Source organism: Oncorhynchus keta, chromosome 23, assembly GCF_023373465.1.
Source record: "Oncorhynchus keta strain PuntledgeMale-10-30-2019 chromosome 23, Oket_V2, whole genome shotgun sequence".
NCBI classification, from domain to species: Eukaryota; Metazoa; Chordata; class Actinopteri; order Salmoniformes; family Salmonidae; genus Oncorhynchus; species Oncorhynchus keta.
Window position 1 is genome coordinate 44,662,745 of NC_068443.1, and position 20,451 is coordinate 44,683,195.

Below are 20,451 nucleotides of genomic sequence, written 5' to 3' on the forward strand. Positions count from 1 at the left end.
AGTAATGTAGGGTATGTAAACAAGATGCAGTCGATGGTATAGAGTACAGTATATACATATGAGATGAGTAATGTAGGCTATGTAAACAAGATACAGTAGATGGTATAGAGTACAGTATATACATATGAGATGAGTAATGTAGGGTATGTAAACAAGATACAGTAGATGGTATAGAGTACAGTATATACATATGAGATGAGTAATATAGGGTATGTAAACAAGATGCAGTAGATGGTAGAGTACAGTATATACATATGAGATGAGTAATGTAGGGTATGTAAACAAGATGCAGTAGATGGTAGAGTACAGTATATACATATGAGATGAGTAATGTAGGGTATGTAAACAAGATGCAGTAGATGGTATAGAGTACAGTATATACATATGAGATGAGTAATGTAGGCTATGTAAACAAGATGCAGTCGATGGTATAGAGTACAGTATATACATATGAGATGAGTAATGTAGGGTATGTAAACAAGATGCAGTAGATGGTATAGAGTACAGTATATACATATGAGATGAGTAGTGTAGGGTATGTAAACAAGATGCAGTAGATGGTATAGAGTACAGTATATACAAATGAGATGAGTAATGTAGGGTATGTAAACAAGATGCAGTAGATGGTATAGACTACAGTATATACATATGAGATGAGTAATGTAGGGTATGTAAACAAGATGCAGTAGATGGTATAGAGTACAGTATATACATATGAGATGAGTAATGTAGGGTATGTAAACAAGATGCAGTAGATAGTATAGACTACAGTATATACATATGAGATGAGTAATGTAGGGTATGTAAACAAGATGCAGTAGATAGTATAGACTACAGTATATACATATGAGATGAGTAATGTAGGGTATGTAAACAAGATGCAGTAGATGGTATAGAGTACAGTATATACATATGAGATGAGTAATGTAGGGTATGTAAACAAGATGCAGTAGATGGTATAGAGTACAGTATATACATATGAGATGAGTAATATAGGGTATGTAAACAATATAATAGGTAGCATTGGTTAAAGTGACTCGTGATACATTTATTACATCACATTTTTTATTATTAAAGGGGCTGGAGTTGAGTCAGTATGTTGGCAGCAGCCACTCAATGTTAGTGGTGGCTGTTTAACAGTCTGATGGTTTTGCGATAGAAGCTGTTTTTCAGTCTCTCGGTCCCAGCTTTGATGCACCTGTACTGACCTCGCCTTCTGGATGATAGCGGGGTGAACAGGCAGTGTCTCTAACTTGAAGATAGTCTTTCTTTCCCGCAACAACTCATGGGATGTTATCTTGTCTCGCTGTATACAGATCTATCTGTTAGCCAATCACAGACTGTGTTGTTACCGGTTCCCAGTAACCTACATCAGACAACCAATAAGAGTTGTGTCCATTTCTTCCAGCATGTCCAAGTTCGTAGGCTTTCCCAGAGGGTCCGTGCTATTCAGAATCCTTGGGATGTCCCTATCTCAATTAAGTAGAAACGTAACATGGTTAAGATGAGGGTTAAGCTTAGTGTTAGGTAAGGGTTATGGTTTAGGGTTCAGGGTAGGGATGTCCCAAGGAATCCGGTTAGCAGTGGCCTTCATAAAGTGAGAGACGGACACAGTATTTGAGGGCTTGGTAGCGACATAGACATTCATTTGTTTTCTTACAAGCAGCAGAAGTGATTTTCGGGAGTGTCTGCCCAAGATAGTTTTCTTAGAGACTATGAAAATAATTACCAAGATCTCCTTGATCCGATTGAGGAGTAAGTAGGCTATATTTAAGTTGTGATATCGTTAGGAAATATTTAGTCCCGCTGTGTTAATGCCAATACGGAGGACTTACCTAATGCTTCTCAGAGATGCCCTCTGGTGGTCAAACTAGCACTAACTTGCATTAACAGAAAAAATGGCTGACAAATAGATAACGTGCCACAAAATGTAGTAAACACAGTCTGCACATAGACCTTTCTCGATGTCTGAGGTGGAACTGTGATTGTAATTATTTCTATATAACCTACACTTTCTCTGGCTGAACTAACTCAAGTGGCTTCATGACAATTATCACAAGAGCATTTGTTCAACAATTTGACAGATCCCACACAGTTCCACCTCAGACATCGAGAAATGTCTATCTGCAGACCGTGTTTACTACATGCCACACCCACTACTTGCTGCATCCACTTCTCATCACTTACTACATACTGCTTGCAAGCTAGCTAGCTCGGACACTGGCACACAGTGTCCTTCACCCCTGCCAGCCAAACACTGCTTTCCTGCAGTTATTTTAACATTACAGTAATCACTACCCAGTAGTGCGCTAGTGCCACACAAGTGTTTTTTTCATACACCTTTAATTTAACTAGGCAAGTCCTTTAAGAACATATTCTTATTTTCAATGACAGACTAGGGACGGTGGGTTAACTGCCTTGTCAGCTCGGGGATTCGATCTTGCAAACTTTCATTTACAAGTTGGCTACACGAGCTAGCTACTTCCCTCACTGTAACGTGAAAAGGCTGTTCCATTAAACAAAGTTGAAGTCTTTTTCCCTACATGGCTCTGGTACTTTCAACCCATGCAAGTGTTTGTGTGCAGGTGGTTGACATCATTCAGTGTTTGAATTTCCGGTCGCTACCAAATGTATCTTTTATCCTTCATCTGAAAAGAGGCGAGAGCTGTTTTTCTACCACCAATGCAGTTGTCATTTTGGAAAAGATACTCCATTAGGTTCCAACTCTGAGTAAAATCAATGCATGACTTATCAAATTAAACGGGGGATTGAGGGGGTAATCACCTGGCAAATGCTGCTGAAATTGTAATTATCTTGAGCGCACACATCCACACACACACACATACACACACACACACACCGCACAGATTGAGGTAACCAAACTACTTGTAATAACAAGGTGTTTGTTTGGATTCAAGACCAAATTGATCTCAATTTGCCAGTTGGCCTGGCTACCCAATCTCCTTGCTCTGGCCAAACTCTACGCCACGCCTACGGACGTTAGTTTCTTCTCCGCAATGAGTCTGGATCTGAGTATCACCCAGACCTCCTTCACTGAATGAGAACACAGACCCTTTACTCAGTAAGGTCCCTCAGTCGAGCAGGGAATTTCAAACACAGATTCAACCACAAAGACCAGGGAGGTTTTTCCAATGCCTCACAAAGAAGGGCACCTATTGGTAGATAGGACCATCTGTTTTTCCATGTATGAGTCTGTAATTCATTGTGTTTCCATGGGCTAATAACAGTAAGGCCAACTTCAATGTTTCACCAAATAATTTTGTATATATTTATTTATACCTAAACGGGTCCTAAATCAAATAGATATCCTTGGTATGACCATCTTAAAACAATTCCAGGATGAGTTGTTAGTATAAAAATACATGGAATTGTATTATATTTATTTTTTATTTAACCTTTATTTAATTATGCAAGTCAGTAAAGAACAAATTATTTTTTACAATGATCGCCTACCACAGCCAAAGCCAAAACCAAACCCGGACGATGCTGGGCCGCCTAATGGGTCTCCCGATCACAGCCGGCTGTGACACAGCCTGGAATCGAACCCGGGTCTGTAGTGACGCCTCAAGCACTGCGATGAAGATTCAACTTTCAGCAGGACAATAACCTAAAACACAAGACCAAATATGCACTGGAGTTGCTTACCAAGACAATATTGAATGTTACTGAGTGACTTAGTTCCAGTATTGACTTAAATCGGCTTGAAAATCTTTGGCAAAACATGAACATGTCTGTCTAGCAATAATCGACAACCAAGTTGACAGAGTTTTCAGAATTTTTAAAATATATATATTTTTAAATGGTATAATCCAGGTGTGCAAAGCTCTTAGATTTACCCAGAAAGACTAATAACTGTAATCACTGCCAAAGTGTACTAACATGTATTGACTGAGGGGTGTGAATACTTATGTACAGTGGATTCGGAAAATATTCAGACCCCTTGACTTTTCCCACTTTTTTTTTTACGTTACAGCCTTATTCTAAAATTGATTAAATATTTTTTTTTACTCATCCATTTACACACATGATAAAGCAAAAATAGTATTTCTACATTTTTGAAAATGTATAAAAAACAGAAATACCTTATTTACATAAGTATTCAGACCGTTTGCTATGAGACTTGAAATTTAGCTCAGGTGCATCCTATTTCCATTGATCATACTTTAAATGTTTTGACAGCGTGATTGGAGTCCACCTGTGTTAAATTCAATTGATTGAACATGATTTGGAAAGCCACACACCTGTCTATATAAGGACCCACAGTTGACAGTGTATGTCAGAGCAAAAACCAAACCATGAGGTCAAAGAAATTGTCCATAGAGCTCCGAGACAGGATTGTGTCGAGGCACAGATCTGGGGAAGGGTACCTAAACATTTCTGCAGCATTGAAGGTCCTCAAGAACACAGTGGCCTCCATCATTCTTAAATAGAAGAAGTGTGGACTCCTCCTAGAGCTGGCCTCACAGCCAAACTGAGCAATCGGGGGCGGTAGGTAGCCTAGTGGTTAGAGCGTTGGGCTATTAACCAAAAGGTTGCTAGATTGAATCCCTGAGCTGACAAGGTAAAAATCTGTCATTCTGACCCTAAACAAGGCAGTTAACCCACTGTTCCTAGGCTGTCATTGTAAATAAGAATTTGTTCTTAACTGACTTGCCTACTTACATAGAGGTAAAATAAAAAAATTGAGGAGAAGGGCCTTGGTCAGGGAGGTGACCAAGAACTCCATGGTTACTCTGACAGAGCTCCAGAGTTCCTCTGTGGGAGATGGGAGAACCTTACAGAAGGACAAACATCTCTGCAGCACTCCACCAATCAGGCCTTTATGATAGAGTGGCCAGACGGAAGCCACTCTTCAGTAAAAGGCACATGACAGCCCGCTTGGAGTATGCCAAAAGGTACCTAAAGGACTCTCAGACCATGAGAAACAAGACCACAGATGCCAAGCATCACATCTGGAGGAAACCTGGCATCATCCCTATGGTGAAGCATGGTGGTGGCAGCATCATGTTGTGGGAATGTTTTTTTCAGCGGCAGTGACTGGGAGACTAGTCAGGATCTAGCGAAAGATGAACAGAGCAAAGTCCAGAGAGATCCTTGATGAAAACCTGCTACGGAGCGCTCAAGACCTCAAAAGTAGGCAAAGGTTCACCTTCCAAAAAGGCAACAACCCTAAGCACACAGCCAAGACAACGCTTCCGGACAAGTCTCTGAATTCCCTTGAGTGGCCCAGCCAGAGTCTGAACTCGAACCCGATCTAACATCTCTGGAGAGACCTGTAAATAGCTGTGCAGCTGGACTCGAGGCTGTAATCGTTGCCAAAGGTGCTTCAAAAAAGTACTGAGTAAAGGGTCTAATGTACATGTGATATTGCAGATTTACATTTTTTCAAACTTTGCAAAAATTTCTAAGCTTGTTTTTGCTTTGTCATTATGGGGTATTGTGTGTAGATTTATGAGGGAGAAAAACTATTCAATCCATTCTAAAATAAGGCTGTAATTTAACAAAAATGTGAAACATTTTAGAAAATATTTGCAAAAATGTCTAAAAACATATTTTCACTTCATCATTATGCGGTATTGTGTGTAGATGGGTGAGAAAAAACATACATGTAACACAACGAAATATGCAAAAAGTCAAAGGGTATGAATACTTTCTGAAGGCACTGTAAATACAAGAAAGCACCCATTGCTATCTTGTAGCTTCCTAGTAAGTACCAGGTAAATTCTGCACTGTAAAATAAAGTGCTATCCAAATTATGTTCTGCTCTACACTTTAGCATTTTACATAAAGGATTCTACGAGTATGGCCTTAGCACAAATGACAGATGATTGGTTAAAGAGTATGGATGACAGGAAGTTAGTTGGTGGACTGTTGCTAGATTTCAGTGCTGCTTTTGATGTAAATTATTATGAACTGTTACTAGAGGGGATACATAGGTAACTACATATTACAACTGTGTTAAATAGTTGTAATAACCTACTGGTCTTTATTATAACCATATTAAATGCCTTGTAATAGATCCTTTTTTAAAACACTGTTTCATTTTCACATTAATTAAAGCGGTAATCTGCAGTTTCTACATCATTTTTTGGAGTTTGAAATGAATTATACACTACCGGTCAAAAGTGTTAGAACACCTACTCTTTCAAGGTTTTTTTTAACCTTTACTATTTTCTACATTATAGAATAATATTGAAGACATCAATACTATGGCTTAACACATATGGAATCATGTAGTAACCAAAAAAGTGTTAAACAATATATTTTATATTTGAGATTCTTCAAATAGCCACCCTTTGACTTGATGACAGCTTTGCACACTCTTGGCATCCTCTCAACCAGCTTCATGAGGTAGTCACCTGGAAGGAATTTCATTAACAGGTGTGCCTTCTTAAAAGTTAATTTGTGGATTTTCTTCTTCTTAATGCATTTGAGCCAATCAGTTGTGTTGTGACATGGTAGGGGGTTATACAGAATCTAATCGTATACAGACGCTAGCCCTATTTGGTGAAATACCAAGTCCATATTATGTAAGAACAGTTCAAATAGGCAAAGAGAAACGACAGTCCATCTTTACTTTTAGAGACGAAGGTCAGTCAAAACGGAACATTTCAAGAACTTTGTAAGTTTCTTCAAGTGCAGTCACAAAAACCATCAAGCGCTGTGATGAAACTGGCTCTCATGAGGACCGCCACAGGAATGGAAGACCCTCAGTTACCTCTGCTGCAGAAGATACTGTCATGCCCTGACCTTAGAGATCCTTATTTATTCTCTATGTTTGGTTAGGTCAGGGTGTGACTTGGGTGGGAAAATCTGTTTCTTTGTTGTTTTTTTTTGAGTGTGGTTCCCAATCAGAGGCAGCTGTCTATCGTTGTTATGATTTTCCATTTGGGTTTTGTGTTATTTTCTGTTTAGTGTCTGTGCGGAACTGTTCGCTTTCGTTTTAGGATTTGTTATTTTTGTTTGAGTGTTTCTTGAAAATAAATATCGTGAACACTTTCCACGCTGCGCTTTGGTCCACTCTTCCTTCCGCCGACAACGATCGTTACAGATACGTTCATTAGTTACCCACCTCAGAAATTGCAGCCCTAATAAATGCTTCACAGAGTTCAAGTAACAGACACGTCTCCACATCAACTGTTCAGAGGAGACTGTGTGAATCAGGCCTTCATAGTAGAATTGCTGCAAAGAAACCACTACTCAAGGACACCAATAAGAAGAGACTTGCATGAGCCAAGAAACACGAGCAACGGACATTAACCAGATGGAAATTTGTCCTTTGGTCTGGATTTTTGCAAATGTTTAAAAAAAAAACTGAAATATCACAGTCATCAACAAGTCAGAGCTAAATGGTAGAATGCAGATGAGGCAGACATCATTGAACGACACACCATTTCTCCATTATATTAATAATATATTGTCAATGTATGGCAAGCTTCAGCCGAGGGAGGATCTTCACCCTTAGGATCTTCACCCATTTGATCTTCAGCTATGGGATCTTCAGTCGTAGGATTTTTGCAAGTATTTTTCGATGTTCCTCAAGGTTCCGTTTTTGGCCCACTATTGTTTTCATTATATATTTTAATTACCTCTTGGGGATGTCATTCGAAAACATAATGTTAACTTTCACTGCTATGCGGATGACACACAGTTGTACATTTCAATGAAACATGGTGAAGCCCCAAAATTGCCCTTGCTGGAAAGCCTGTGTTTCAGACATAAGGAAGTGGATGGCTGTAAATGTTCTACTTTTAAACTCGGACAAAACAGAGATGCTTGTTCTAGGTCCCAAGAAACAAAGATATCTTCTGTTGAATCTGACAATTAATCTTAATGGTTGTACTGTCATCTCAAATAAAACTGTGAAGGACCTCGGCGTTACTCTGGACCCAGATCTCTCTTTTGACGAACATATGAAGACTGTTTCAAGGAGAGCTTTATCCATCTACATAACATTGCAACAATCGGAAATGTTCTGTCCAAAAATGAAGCAGAAAACTGTATCCATGCTTTTGTTACTTCTAGGTTAGACTACTGCAATGCTATACTTTCCTGCTACCCGGATAAAGCACTAAATAAACTTCAGTTAGTGCTAAATACGGCTCCTAGAATCCTGACGAGAACCAAGATAATGTATCATATTACTTCTCCCTACACTGGCTTCCTGTTAAGGCAAGGGCTGATTTCAAGGTTTTACTGCTAACGTACAAAGCATTACATGGGCTTGCTCCTACCTATCTTTCCGATTTGGTCCTGCCGTACATGCCTACACAAGACACAGGCCTCCTAATTGTCCCTAGAATTTCTAAGCAAACCGCTGGAGGCAGGGCTTTCTCCTATAGAGCTCCATATTTATGGAAAGGTCTGCCTAGCCATGTGAGAGACGCAGACTCGGTCTCAACCTTTAACCTCTTGAGTGTAGGGGGCGGTATTTTGATGTTTGGATGAAAAACATACCCAAATGAAACGGCCTATTTCTCAGGCCCAGAATCTAGAATATGCATATAATTGTCAAATTATGATAGAAAACACTCTAATAAGTCTCCAAAACTGTCAAAATATTGTCTGTGAGTATAACAGAACTGATATTGCAGGCGAAAACCTGAGGAAAATCAAACCAGGAAGTGCTGTTTTTCCTGAAACCTCTCTGTTCCATAGCCTGCCTTCGCTCCATTTAAAGGGATATCAACCTGATTCATTTTCCTATGGCTTCCACATGGTGTGAACAGTCTTTAGACATAGTTTCAGGCTTTTATTTTGAAAAATGAGCGAGAAAGATCACATCGCGTCATGCAGCGGTTTGCATGCGCAACAGCTTGGAGTAGACATTTTCTCTCTCTCTCGTATTGAAGAAGTTACAGTCCCGGTTGAAATATTATCGATTATATATTGTAAAAACAACCTGAGGATTTATTATTACAAAAAAATGTTTGACATGTTTCTACGAATTTTACGAATACTATTTGGAATTCTCGTCTGCGATGTCGTGACCGCTCGAGCCTGTGGATTTCTGAACATAACGCGCCAACCAAATTGAGGTATTTTGGATATTAAATAATCTTTATGGAACAAAAGTAACATTTATTGTGTAACTTTTAGTCTCGTGAGTGCAAACATCCGAAGATCATCAAAGGTAAGCGACCAATCTACTTGGTCACGAAGCTGTTTGTAATGTTTTGTCTACTGAGAGAGATGTCCTTAAATAAACGCTTTGTATGCTTTTGCCAAAAAGCTTTATTGAAATCTGACACGCCAGGTGGATTAACAACAAGCTAAGCTGTGTTTTGCTATATTGCACTTGTGATTTCATGAAAATTAAATATTTTTAGTAATTTAATTTGAATTTGGCGCTCTGCAATTCAGCGGATGTTGATGAAAATGATCCCGAAACGGGATGGGTGCATCAAGAAGTCTTCGTTGAAGACTCATCTCTTCTGTAGGTCCTATGATTGAGTGTACTCTGGCCCAGGAGTGTGAAGGTGAACGGAAAGGCACTGGAGCAACGAACCGCCCTTGCTGTCTCAGCCTGACCGGTTCCCCTCTCTCCACTGGGATTCTCTGCCTCTAACCCTATTACAGGGGCTGAGTCACTGGCTTACTGATGCTCTTCCATGCCATCCCTAGGAGGGGTGCGTCACTTGAGTGGGTTGAGTCACTGATGTGGTCTTCCTGTCTGGGTTGGCGCCCCCCCTTGGGCTGTGCCGTGGCAGAGATCTTTGTGGGCTATACTCGGCCTTGTCTCAGGATGGTAAGTTGGTGGTTGAAGATATCCCTCTAGTGGTGTGGGGGCTGTGCTTTGGCAAAGTGGGTGGGGTTATATCCTGCCTGTTTGGCACTGTCTGGGGGTATCATCGGATGGGGCCACAGTGTCTTCTGACCCCTCCTGTCTTAGCCTCCAGTAAGTATTTATGCTGCGGTAGTTAGGTTCTAGCAATATTTGTTTTATTCCCTTGCCTGTTTGCCTGTGAGCCAATGCCACAGATGTTAGAAAATTAAGACAAGATATTATGTGTGTAGTAAACCTGAGTAAGTTGATGTGTATGATATTGGATGTTATTAAGTAAGAGTGTGTACGATAACTGTATGAGAGTAAGACTATCATTTCTGATGTACAAATAAATAATAAATAACCAATTTGCATGGTTGAGTGTCTATGTGTGTAACATGTGTTGGGGAATAATCAGAATTGGTGAGTAACATAGATAAGATGTTTTATTTTCATGATATGCTTATGAGTTATTTCTCATAAGAATGTATTTTGTTGTACTATAGTGGTGGCCATTGGCAGTTATCAGTTCTATGTCAAGACTAAGTTGCATGGGCCGGAGAGAGGGGAGAGGTCAAGCGTGTATCTCTTGGCTCCACAATGTCTGTGTGCCAGTCGGTGTGTCTCTGTGATCTTGTCAGGATAGGATGGATTTGATATATGCCTGTTGATATGGAGGATTGGTTTATGGTCCTGGGCTTGAGTAAGGAGACAAAGCTGAACGATTTATTATGTCTATGCTGTCTGACTATGTGTGTTCTTTCCTATTAAAGGATCTCAGTTGCAATGTAGAGGGCTCTCGGAGAATTCATTGATAGACACTGAATTGATCTGAGAGTCACAGGGTTGTGATAGAGCTCATATAATTAAAGATGGACTTTGATAACTAACTCTGACTTGTGTTGTGGTTTGCGCTCATGATTTGGTAAATAGAGGAAATTTCCACGACACATGTAGTGCGTATAGCCTTAATATTCATGATGATAATTGTAATCCATATCGTATCACCATCATAGTTGCATCATAATTACCTTTAGCATCATTGAAAAACACATCCCAGCATTTTCATAGAAATTGACATTTCACATGATCATGAAAGAGACCCTCCATTACTATAGAGACGACTTCACTACAGTACAAATGTATCCCGTACAATATGTTATTATTTCTTTTTTTCATAACCTGAAGTCCCTGTAGAATTTAGTACAGCCATGGTGTTATGGAGCGGTCTCATTTTGCGATGATCGGTCGGGGACCCTTGGTCTTGTCGCTCCGAGCTCCAAGTCTGTGTAGACGGTGGAAAGCCACCTTGTTTACAGTCTCTAGAGGAAGCTCCAAGTCTGTGTAGACAGTGGAAAGCCACCTTGTTTACAGTCTCTAGAGGAAGCTCCAAGTCTGTGTACTCAGTGGAAAGCCACCTTGTTTACAGTCTCTAGAGGAAGCTCCAAGTCTGTGTAGACGGTGGAAAGCCACCTTGTTTACAGTCCTACTCCAAGTTGTTTGGAAAGCCACCTTGTTTACAGTCTCTAGAGGAAGCTCCAAGTCTGTGTAGACGGTGGAAAGCCACCTTGTTTACAGTCTCTAGAGGAAGCTCCAAGTCTGTGTAGACGGTGGAAAGCCACCTTGTTTACAGTCTCTAGAGGAAGCTCCAAGTCTGTGTAGACGGTGGAAAGCCACCTTGTTTACAGTCTCTAGAGGAAGCTCCAAGTCTGTGTAGACGGTGGAAAGCCACCTTGTTTACAGTCTCTAGAGGAAGCTCCAAGTCTGTGTAGACGGTGGAAAGCCACCTTGTTTACAGTCTCTAGAGGAAGCTCCAAGTCTGTGTAGACAGTGGAAAGCCACCTTGTTTACAGTCTCTAGAGGAAGTTTCAAGGCGAATTGCATGAACTCTCTGATCACCCACTCTGGATTTTTGGATATGTCCTCGGGAATCCCCAAAATATTAGATTTTCACACATGCTACGACTTTGTATGTCTATATCACCCTGTTTTCCCTGAGTAGACAATCCATTATAGAACTGTGTATTTTTACCTTGGCTGCGAGTGCCTTGTTCTCTTCTTGGAGCATTTGGAGAATTTCACTCTGGCTAAACTCCAAACTCCCCCTCAGCCCTGCTACCTCCTCACACAACGTTTCCAGTGTTGCATGGATTCCATGGATTAAACAGACACTTAAACGAACACGACATGTAAGTGTCGGGTTTACACAACGTGAAAGCATGATGTACACATAGATGTCATGTAGACGTTAAGGCGTTCATGGTGATATCTTTCATAATAAACTTACACAAACTGACGTGTCAGCGCCACGTTACACGACGTGAACACTATGTCAACATGACATGAACGTGCCGTGAACGCGTCGGGAGTTTGACGCCTTAGAACAAAACTTCTCCATTGACAATCCATGTTAATTCATGACGGTATTTTACGTCGCTAGGAATATGTTAGGTGACTTAGTGAGAGGTATCAGTAGCTTCACTCGGCTGAATTCTGGCCTGAATCACTCCCAAAGTATGTGGTAAATTGCAGCATGTTGCTCCTGCCGCCCAGATAGCTCGCTTGTGGGTGTGCTGGCAGCATATAGGTTATTAAGTGGGTAAATAGTTTAATCCATTCTCTATTTCATGAATCTATTCACTGGTAAATATTATCTAATTCAAATGAGTGGCAAACGTAGCTACTTAGCTATCTAGCCAACTTTACAAAATGTATAGCAAGCTAGCTATGTGAATTAAATATCACCAGCTACCTACCTTCATATTAGCGAACTATCTTGATGTATTTATCATTGTAAAAAACAAACTCCAAATGCATTTGTAGGTAGCTAGCTAACAGCCATGGAGGGGGGTGAAGGATAGGAGCCCCAACTGTCAAAGGGACAGAGTAGCCTATTCTGGATAGGGCAGGTACTTTTGTGTAATATCAGTCCCTAGAAGTGATAATAGTAACATAATTCCCAATGCTGTCTACTTTAAGTATAATGTTTTCTGTCCTCAGATACCAAGAGCTGTGAAAGCCTGTCTGCACATGAAGAGGTCCCAATGAAGAGTGATGGTTCGCAGTCCTGGTCCTGGGGATGCACATTTTTATTTTTGCCTTAGCACTACAAATCAAATTGTATTTGTCACATGCGCCGAATCCAACAGTTGTAGATCTTACAGTGAAATGATTACTTACAAGCCCTTAACCAACAATGCTTTAAGAAGTTTTAAGAAAGAAAATGTAAATGTGTTGGAACTTCTTCACAATCGGTGGGTCCCCCACGGGACGGTTGAGCTAATGTAGGCTAATGCGATTAACATGAGGTTGTAAGTAACAAGAACATTTCCCAGGACATAGACATGTCTGTAATGGGCAGAAAGCTTAAATTATTGTTCATCTAACTGCACTGTCCAATTTACAGTAGTTATTACAGTGAAATAATACCATGCTATTGTTTGAAAAGAGTGCACAGTTATGAACTTGAAAAGTTATTAATAAACCAATTAGGCACATTTGGGCAGTCCTGAAACAACATTTTGAACAGAAATGCAATGGTTCATTGGATCAGTCTAAAACGTTGCGCATACACTGCTGCCATCTAGTGCCCAAAATCTAAATTGCAACTGGGCTGGAATAATACATTATGGTCTTTCGCTTGCATTTCAAAGATGATGGTACAATTTTTTATTTTTAAAAGGTTGTTTTTTTCTTTATAATTTTTTTTATACCAGATCTAAGGTGTTATATTCTCCTACATTCATTTCACATTTCCACAAACTTCAAACTGTTTCCTTTCAAATGGTATCAAGAATATGCATATCCTTGCTTCAATGCCTGAGCTGCTGGCAGTGAGATTTGGGTATTTCATTCGAGGGAAAATTGAAAAAAAGGGTGGATCCTTTTAAGTAAAAAAATTGATTTATTTTTAAAGTAACAAATAATTAAACAGCAGCAGTAAAACAACAAGCGAGGCTATATTCTGGGGGTACCAGTACAGAGTCAATATGCGGGGGTACCGGTTAGTCGAGGTAATTGAGGTAATATGTACATGTAGGTAGAGTTAAAGTGACTATGCATAATATATAAACAGAGAGTAGCAGCAGCGTAAAAGAGGGGTCTGAGTGGCTATTTGATTAGCTGTTCAGGAGTCTTATGACTTGGGGCTAGAAGCTGTTAAGAAGCCTTTTGGTCCTAGACTTGGCGCTCCGGTACCGCTTGCCGTGTGGTAGCAGAGAGAACAGTCTATGACTAGGGTGGCTGGGGTCTTTGACAATTTTTAGGGTCTTCCTCTGACACTCCCTGGAGGTCCTGGATGGCAGGACGTACTGGGCCGTACGATGTACTGGGCCGTATGCACTACCCTCTGTAGTGCCATACCAGGCAGTGATGCAACAAGTCAGGATGCTCTCGATAGGGCAGCTGTAGATCCTTTTGAGGATCTGAGGACCCATGCCAAATCATTTCAGTCTCCTGAGGGTGAATAGGCTTTGTCGTGCCCTCTTCATGACTGTCTTAGTGTGTTTGAACCATGATAGTTGGTTGGTGATGTGGACACCAAGGAACTTGAAGCTGTCATCCTGTTCCACTACAGCCCCACAATCATCTCCTTTGTCTTGATCACGTCGAGGGAGAGGTTGTTGTCCTTAAACCACACGGTCAGTTCAGCAAGCTGTACCGGACCATCAAGTCTACGTCCAAGAGGCTTCTAAACGGCTTCTACCCCCAAGCCATAAGACGCCTGAACAGCTAATCAAATGGCTACTCAGACTATTTGCATTGATCCCCCCCTTTACACCACTGCTGCTCTCTGTTGTTATCATCTATGCATAGTCACTTTATTAACTCTACCTACATATTACCTCAACTAACCGGTGTCCCCGCACATTGATCCTGTACCGGTACCCCCCTATATATAGTCTCGCTATTGTTATTTTACTGCTGCTCTTCAATTACTTGTTACTATTATTTCTTATCCATATATTTTTAACTGCATTGTTGGTTAGGGGCCTATAAGTAAACATTTCACTGTAAGATGTACAACTGTTGTATTAGAACAGTTGTTCGCATGTGACTAATACAATTTGATTTGATTTAAATGTGACCAATAAAAATTGATTTGAGAGAATTCCAAGAGTGTGCAAAGCTGTCATCAAGGCAAAGGGTGGCTACTTTCAAGAATCTCAACTACAAAAATATATATTTGATTTGTTTAACACTATATTGGTTACTAAATGATTCAACTTGTGTCATTTCATAGTTTTGATATCTTCACTATTATTCAACAATGTATAAAATTGTGAAGATAAAGAAAAACCCTGGAATGAGTATGTGTGTCTAAACGTTGGTACTGTTTGTTTCAGAAATTGCCATGGCGGTGCAATTTAGAAGTAGCACAAAAACCCGCAACTAGCGACCAATACATGTTCACCCCCGACATCGTTTTCAAAGTTGCCCAATTTCAGGAAAGCTGCAGACATGACAACGCTGAGTGTGGATGGAATTGGGACAATTGCGTAATATGTACCATACGGCAACGTGATTACGCAAAATGTGTGCACGCTGGGTCTCTCTGAGGGAAATGAATGGCGTTTTTGTATGTGTTTTGGATAAACACCGAAAATAAGTTGTGGTAATAACATGCTTAGGATATCTTACACGTTTTGTTCCATGACATCATATTCATCAGCTAACGTCACTTATTGTGAATTTTGACGTATGTATGTAATAATAAAATAAAACTAATCACAAAAGCTTCATAATTCATTAAGGTCATGTTAACTGACTTATGTCAGAAAAAACGCATAGGATGTCCTAAGCCTGTGTTAACCTCAAACCTTATTTTCAGTGTGTATTGCAAAACCCTATTCTTTCCCAAAAGGGATGGTTGAACGAACCAGAGTGAACTCATTTCCGGTATTTAGTGAAAAAATATATAGTGGTGAGTGGTTTCTGAATCATAATTCTAATTGTTTCGTAAATTCATTCTTGTGTTTGAATATAAGCACAATACAAATTGACATTGATTAACATTTTATATTTTTAATGAGTTATCTACAATGTAAACGTAAGGTCTCCTCATCATACTAACGTGACGTCATCATTTGTGCTGCAGGCAGAATACTCAGTCGCACATAAAGGAAATTTGTCAACATACAAAGTCGACGAGAAGTTATGGCGGAATTAAATCGAAGTCTTCAAGAATATCTGGCCCAGTCTAAAGGTGGTGCCAAGACGATATCTCAGTCCAGCTCAAGTACGACCATAGATATCGAATCCAGTTCGGTAGCTGGGAGCTGGTTCGGTAGCTGGTCGAGCCCGTTCTCTGGTTCCAGGAGTGGCGGCGGAGGTTCGACAGGCCAAGGGTCAGGCAGCGGCTATTCCTGGCCGTGGTCTACGGAGCCAGACCCATGTCTTCCGGGAATGAGTCGCTCGCAACGACTGGTCGCTTTCGGAGTGTGTATTGCGTTCTCGGCGTTGTGCTTTGGACTGTCCGCCCTGTACGCACCCTTGTTGCTGTTGTATGCGCGCAAATTTGCCCTTCTCTGGTCTCTCGGCTCTCTTTTCGCGATTCTGGGAGCAGCGATACTGCGGGGACCCAGCAAGCTTATAGCGAGGCCGACTCCCAGCGCGTTGGTGTATCTGTGCTCTATTGGAGGTACACTGTATGCAGCGCTCAGCCTTCACAGCACCATACTCACCGCCGTCGGAGCCATTATCCAGGTTGCCGTAATCGTTGGGTACGTCGTCTCTTTGCTGCCGGGCGGTAGCGCAGGAATTCGATTCATGGGAGGGATGGCAGTGTCTGCTATCAAAAGGACTGTCACGGGTAAAACGATGCCAATTTAACCACCACTTCAATGAATCCGAACGGACTTTTGCCCTCTTGTGAATAGGACCGAATGACTAGTTTAGAGTGCACTAGCAAAACAATGTCATAATGTGGCCCATGACAATGCTGTTAATTCCTTTTCTCTTGTAATTTGACTTCTGATGGACCAACATGCCCAGTAATATATCAGAATTAAGACTCAAATGGAAACAGACCAGCAGAGAACTATGAAGCCTCATGTCTTTTTTTCCAACTAATAAAAATGTACAATCTTTACCATGGAATGTATTTTCTATCCTGAACCCAAGGGATAGAATATTGGCCTAGAGTGGATGAAATACTTGGTGCAGGACCAAGGGAATAGCACCAAACGTACCAATTCTGCATGCCAGGCAAGCTAAATCAAGCGTATTTCTAAAACCGTAGGCGATTTGAAAGTATGCATTCAGGTCTGGCTAGTTTCAAATGCTCATTTCCTGTCTTTCCTCGAGGTTTTACCTATCCTAACGTCCTCTTTTAGGTAATCACTTATTCAGAGTATCCAAAAAGGCTATGTATGGTCTTCGGTTCTGATTCAATATAACCCTTCCTTTAGCTTGGCAATATGCTTACGAGTCATGATAATGGTGTCTCAATTAACGGTTAATGTGACGACGTGGGCTCTACTAGCCTGGTCCCATATATTTATGGTCATGGGCAAGACTGGTCTAGGACCAGGCTAAGGGTGTACAAGTACACACTCCCCCCACATGTACAAAAGAATGAAAGACCAGAAACGAGGGTGACATTTTGCACACATTTCTATTAGTCTCATACAAAAAAAATGGACAAAAGCAATATGACAATCTCATGACAAACTGTACATTTAGAAAGAGAGGAAGGCCGCCTCGATATTCAGGGGAGCCCGGCGATGAGACAGTGATTCTTCTTCTCTCCACTATTGGACATTTAAAAATGAACTTAAATAAATGGAGCCGAGGACTTGGGGGGAATAACATATTCAACGCCCTGTTCTGTTTGTTAACTACCAGTGACAAACAGGACTTCGGAGCATCCCAGATAGCACCCTATTCCCTATATAGTGCATTACTTTTGACTATACCCCTATGGGCCGTGTTAAAAAGTAGTGCTCCATATAGAGAATAGGGTGCCATTTGGGATGCACCCATATAGGCAAGGACCAAATCCTCTCCTGGAATAATGAATCTTGAAACGTGGGCATTTTCAGTGTGGCGCCATATAGGGAATAGGGTGCCATTTTGGGCCACACCCTCTGAACATTTTCAGATATAAATGTAATGTACAAAGTGGACATGGTTCTCTATTCTTCCCAAAACAAACACAAGTTGTCTGATCTGTACATTGTATTCCTATCTGCAAAGTTCAAGATCCTGGACTCTTTCTATTATGTGTGATTGGTACAGTACATGTAGAAAAGAGAAACTATGGTCAGTTCACATTATCACATGAAGTGTGTCCAGGGGTTTATTCAGGCGGGTGCAGCATTACAAAACATTCAGACAAATTCTTTCTAATGCAGAATGAGGAATCCTACCAATGCCTGTCTGCAATGTTCTAAACGTTGCACCCTCCTGAATAAATCCCAGGTTTCTTGCCTGTTACAATGCTTTGTTCAAACCACACTGACAAAAAACATTCTGTTATGTGGCCCATGTCTGAACTTGGAATAGAAACCGTGACCAATCAGTGATTGCTTCAGCTTGCAATATCCACCCTGCGACCAATCAGGATGAGTATGGCAAAGAGCCATAGGGCGGAATCTGTCGTCTAAAGGATCCAAATGTAAAGATAGCAACTCGTCCATCTCGTAGTGAGAGACCTGAGGCTTTCGACACATACAGCAATAAAGGCCCTTTCCCACTCCACGAGGCCCCTATACACACAGTAAACAATCCATCCTCCAGCCTTACAATCAGGCCTGAAGAGGTGTAGTCTGAGCCCAGAGATGATCCACTGATCTGGGGGACAGGAGGTGGCGGTAGTGGTTGTGTATCTCTTTTTGGTCCCTGTCCTCTTTGCGGGGGGGGGGGTGAATAGGAGAGAAAAGGGGATGGGGAGGTAAGAGAATGGAGGTTTGGTGGGGAGCAGGTAGGTCGATTTGTAGCGAGTTGATCCTTCAGTCCTACCGGCCACGCCCTCCTCCCCTGGGAGCCCCGCGGGGCGCCCCCCTCCAGCCCCCTCTGCCGCCGCGGGTCGAGGGGCCGTAGCCGCCTTCCTCTCTCTGGGGCGGTCGGCCTGGAGAGAGCAGAGGGAGAAGAGACTGGGGTTGGACTCCGTTCCGTTTCAAAATAGGACATAAAACCACTTAACCCTAATACCACCAAAGAATGACCTGCAAAGACAGATTATAAAAGTCTCAATACAGTGCCTTAGGAAAGTATTCAGACACCTGGACCTTTTCCACATTTTGTTACGTTAGTCTTATTCTAAAATATATTTAAATAATAAAAAATAATAAAAACAATCTACACCCAATACACCATAATGATAAAGCAAAAACAGGTTATACAGTTCTCATTTACAACTGCGACCTGGCCAAGATAAAGCAAAGCAGTTTGACAAACAACAACACAGAGTTACACATGGAGTAAACAAACATACAGTCAATAACACAATAGAAAAGTCTATATACAGTGTGTGCAAATTAAGTAAGATTAGGGAGGTAAAGGCAATAAATAGGCCACAGTGGTGAAATAATTACAATTTAGCAATTAAACACTGAAATTAATGTGCAGAAGATGAATGTGCGTAACAACATGTGGAAAATGTCAAGGGGTCTGAATACTTTCCGAATGCACTGTATACTGTAAGAGAAATAAAGGCATGGTGGGCACTGTATACTGTAAGAGAAATAAAGGCATGGTGGGCACTGTATACTGTAAGAGAAATAAAGGCATGGTGGGCACTGTATACTGTCAGAGAAATAAAGGCATGGTGGGCACTGTATACTGTCAGAGAAATAAAGGCATGGTGGGCACTGTATACTGTCAGAGAAATAAAGGCATGGTGGGCACTGTATACTGTCAGAGAAATAAAGGCATGGTGGGCACTGTATACTGTCAGAGAAATAAAGGCATGGTGGGCACTGTATACTGTCAGAGAAATAAAGGCATGGTGGGCACTGTATACTGTCAGAGAAATAAAGGCATGGTGGGCACTGTATACTGTAAGAGAAATAAAGGCATGGTGGGCACTGTATACTGTCAGAGAAATAAAGGCATGGTGGGCACTGTATACTGTAAGAGAAATAAAGGCATGGTGGGCACTGTATACTGTCAGAGAAATAAAGGCATGGTGGGCACTGTATACTGTCAGAGAAATAAAGGCATGGTGGGCACTGTATACTGTCAGAGAAATAAAGGCATGGTGGGCACTGTATACTGTAAGAGAAATAAAGGCATGGTGGGCACTGTATACTGTAAGAGAAATAAAGGCATGGTGGGCACTGTATACTGTCAGAGAAATAAAGGCATGGTGGGCTAGGCTAGTAGTTGAAAGTCTCCATGACATGACAAGTAATGGATACATGAATCACAGCCTTCGCATCAGTCATTGTCACACAAATACCCCCCCTAAACCCTCTCCCCTGTATACCTGTTGTCCTGTCCTCTACCCCTGCTCCCGGGGAGTCTTGGTCTCCGGTGCCCGGGCCGTCGTGCCACGGCCGTTTGCGTGGGGGCAGCGAGGCCATGTCCATGCCCTGCAGGGAGGAGGAGCGCTCACGGCTGGCAGGGGACGGGCTGTCGTGCAGCGGGCCGTGCTCGGAGCGCTGGCCTTCTCTGTATGCCTCGTGACCTGGGAGCACACGGGCACACACACACGCAATTAC

At 41.4% G+C, this 20,451-nt stretch overlaps 2 protein-coding genes and 1 long non-coding RNA gene across 7 annotated transcripts in view; 1 reads left to right on the forward strand and 2 right to left on the reverse strand.

Moving 5' to 3' along the window:
• Positions 1–11,038: 11,038 nt before the first annotated feature.
• LOC127911068 (uncharacterized) lies at positions 11,039–11,697 on the reverse strand. The gene is made up of 3 exons (XR_008077528.1): positions 11,630–11,697; positions 11,300–11,574; positions 11,039–11,095 (listed from the first exon to the last, which is right to left on the reverse strand). It is a non-coding gene; the product is annotated as an uncharacterized LOC127911068 (long non-coding RNA).
• A 4,151-nt stretch (positions 11,698–15,848) lies between these two features.
• On the forward strand, positions 15,849–16,877 carry sft2d3 (SFT2 domain containing 3). Its single transcript, XM_035800642.2, has one exon. The coding sequence runs from the start codon at positions 15,944–15,946 to the stop codon at positions 16,616–16,618; it is 675 nt and encodes a 224-aa protein (XP_035656535.1). The 5' UTR covers positions 15,849–15,943; the 3' UTR covers positions 16,619–16,877.
• A 506-nt stretch (positions 16,878–17,383) lies between these two features.
• wdr33 (WD repeat domain 33) overlaps positions 17,384–20,451 on the reverse strand; it is a 45,962-nt gene continuing 42,894 nt past the window's right edge. For all 5 annotated transcript variants that reach the window (XM_035800639.2, XM_035800638.2, XM_035800637.2 and 2 more), the window contains 2 exons: positions 20,217–20,417; positions 17,384–18,857 (listed from right to left, as the gene is read on the reverse strand). In XM_035800639.2, the coding sequence (XP_035656532.2) occupies positions 20,232–20,417 (186 nt within the window). In that variant the 3' untranslated portion in view covers positions 17,384–18,857; positions 20,217–20,231. The remainder of the gene's footprint in view (positions 18,858–20,216; positions 20,418–20,451) is intronic.

Bases quoted from the DNA above. Each gene is read 5' to 3' on its own strand.
- sft2d3 (XM_035800642.2), top strand. From the start codon at position 15,944: ATGGCGGAATTAAATCGAAGTCTTCAAGAATATCTGGCCCAGTCTAAA.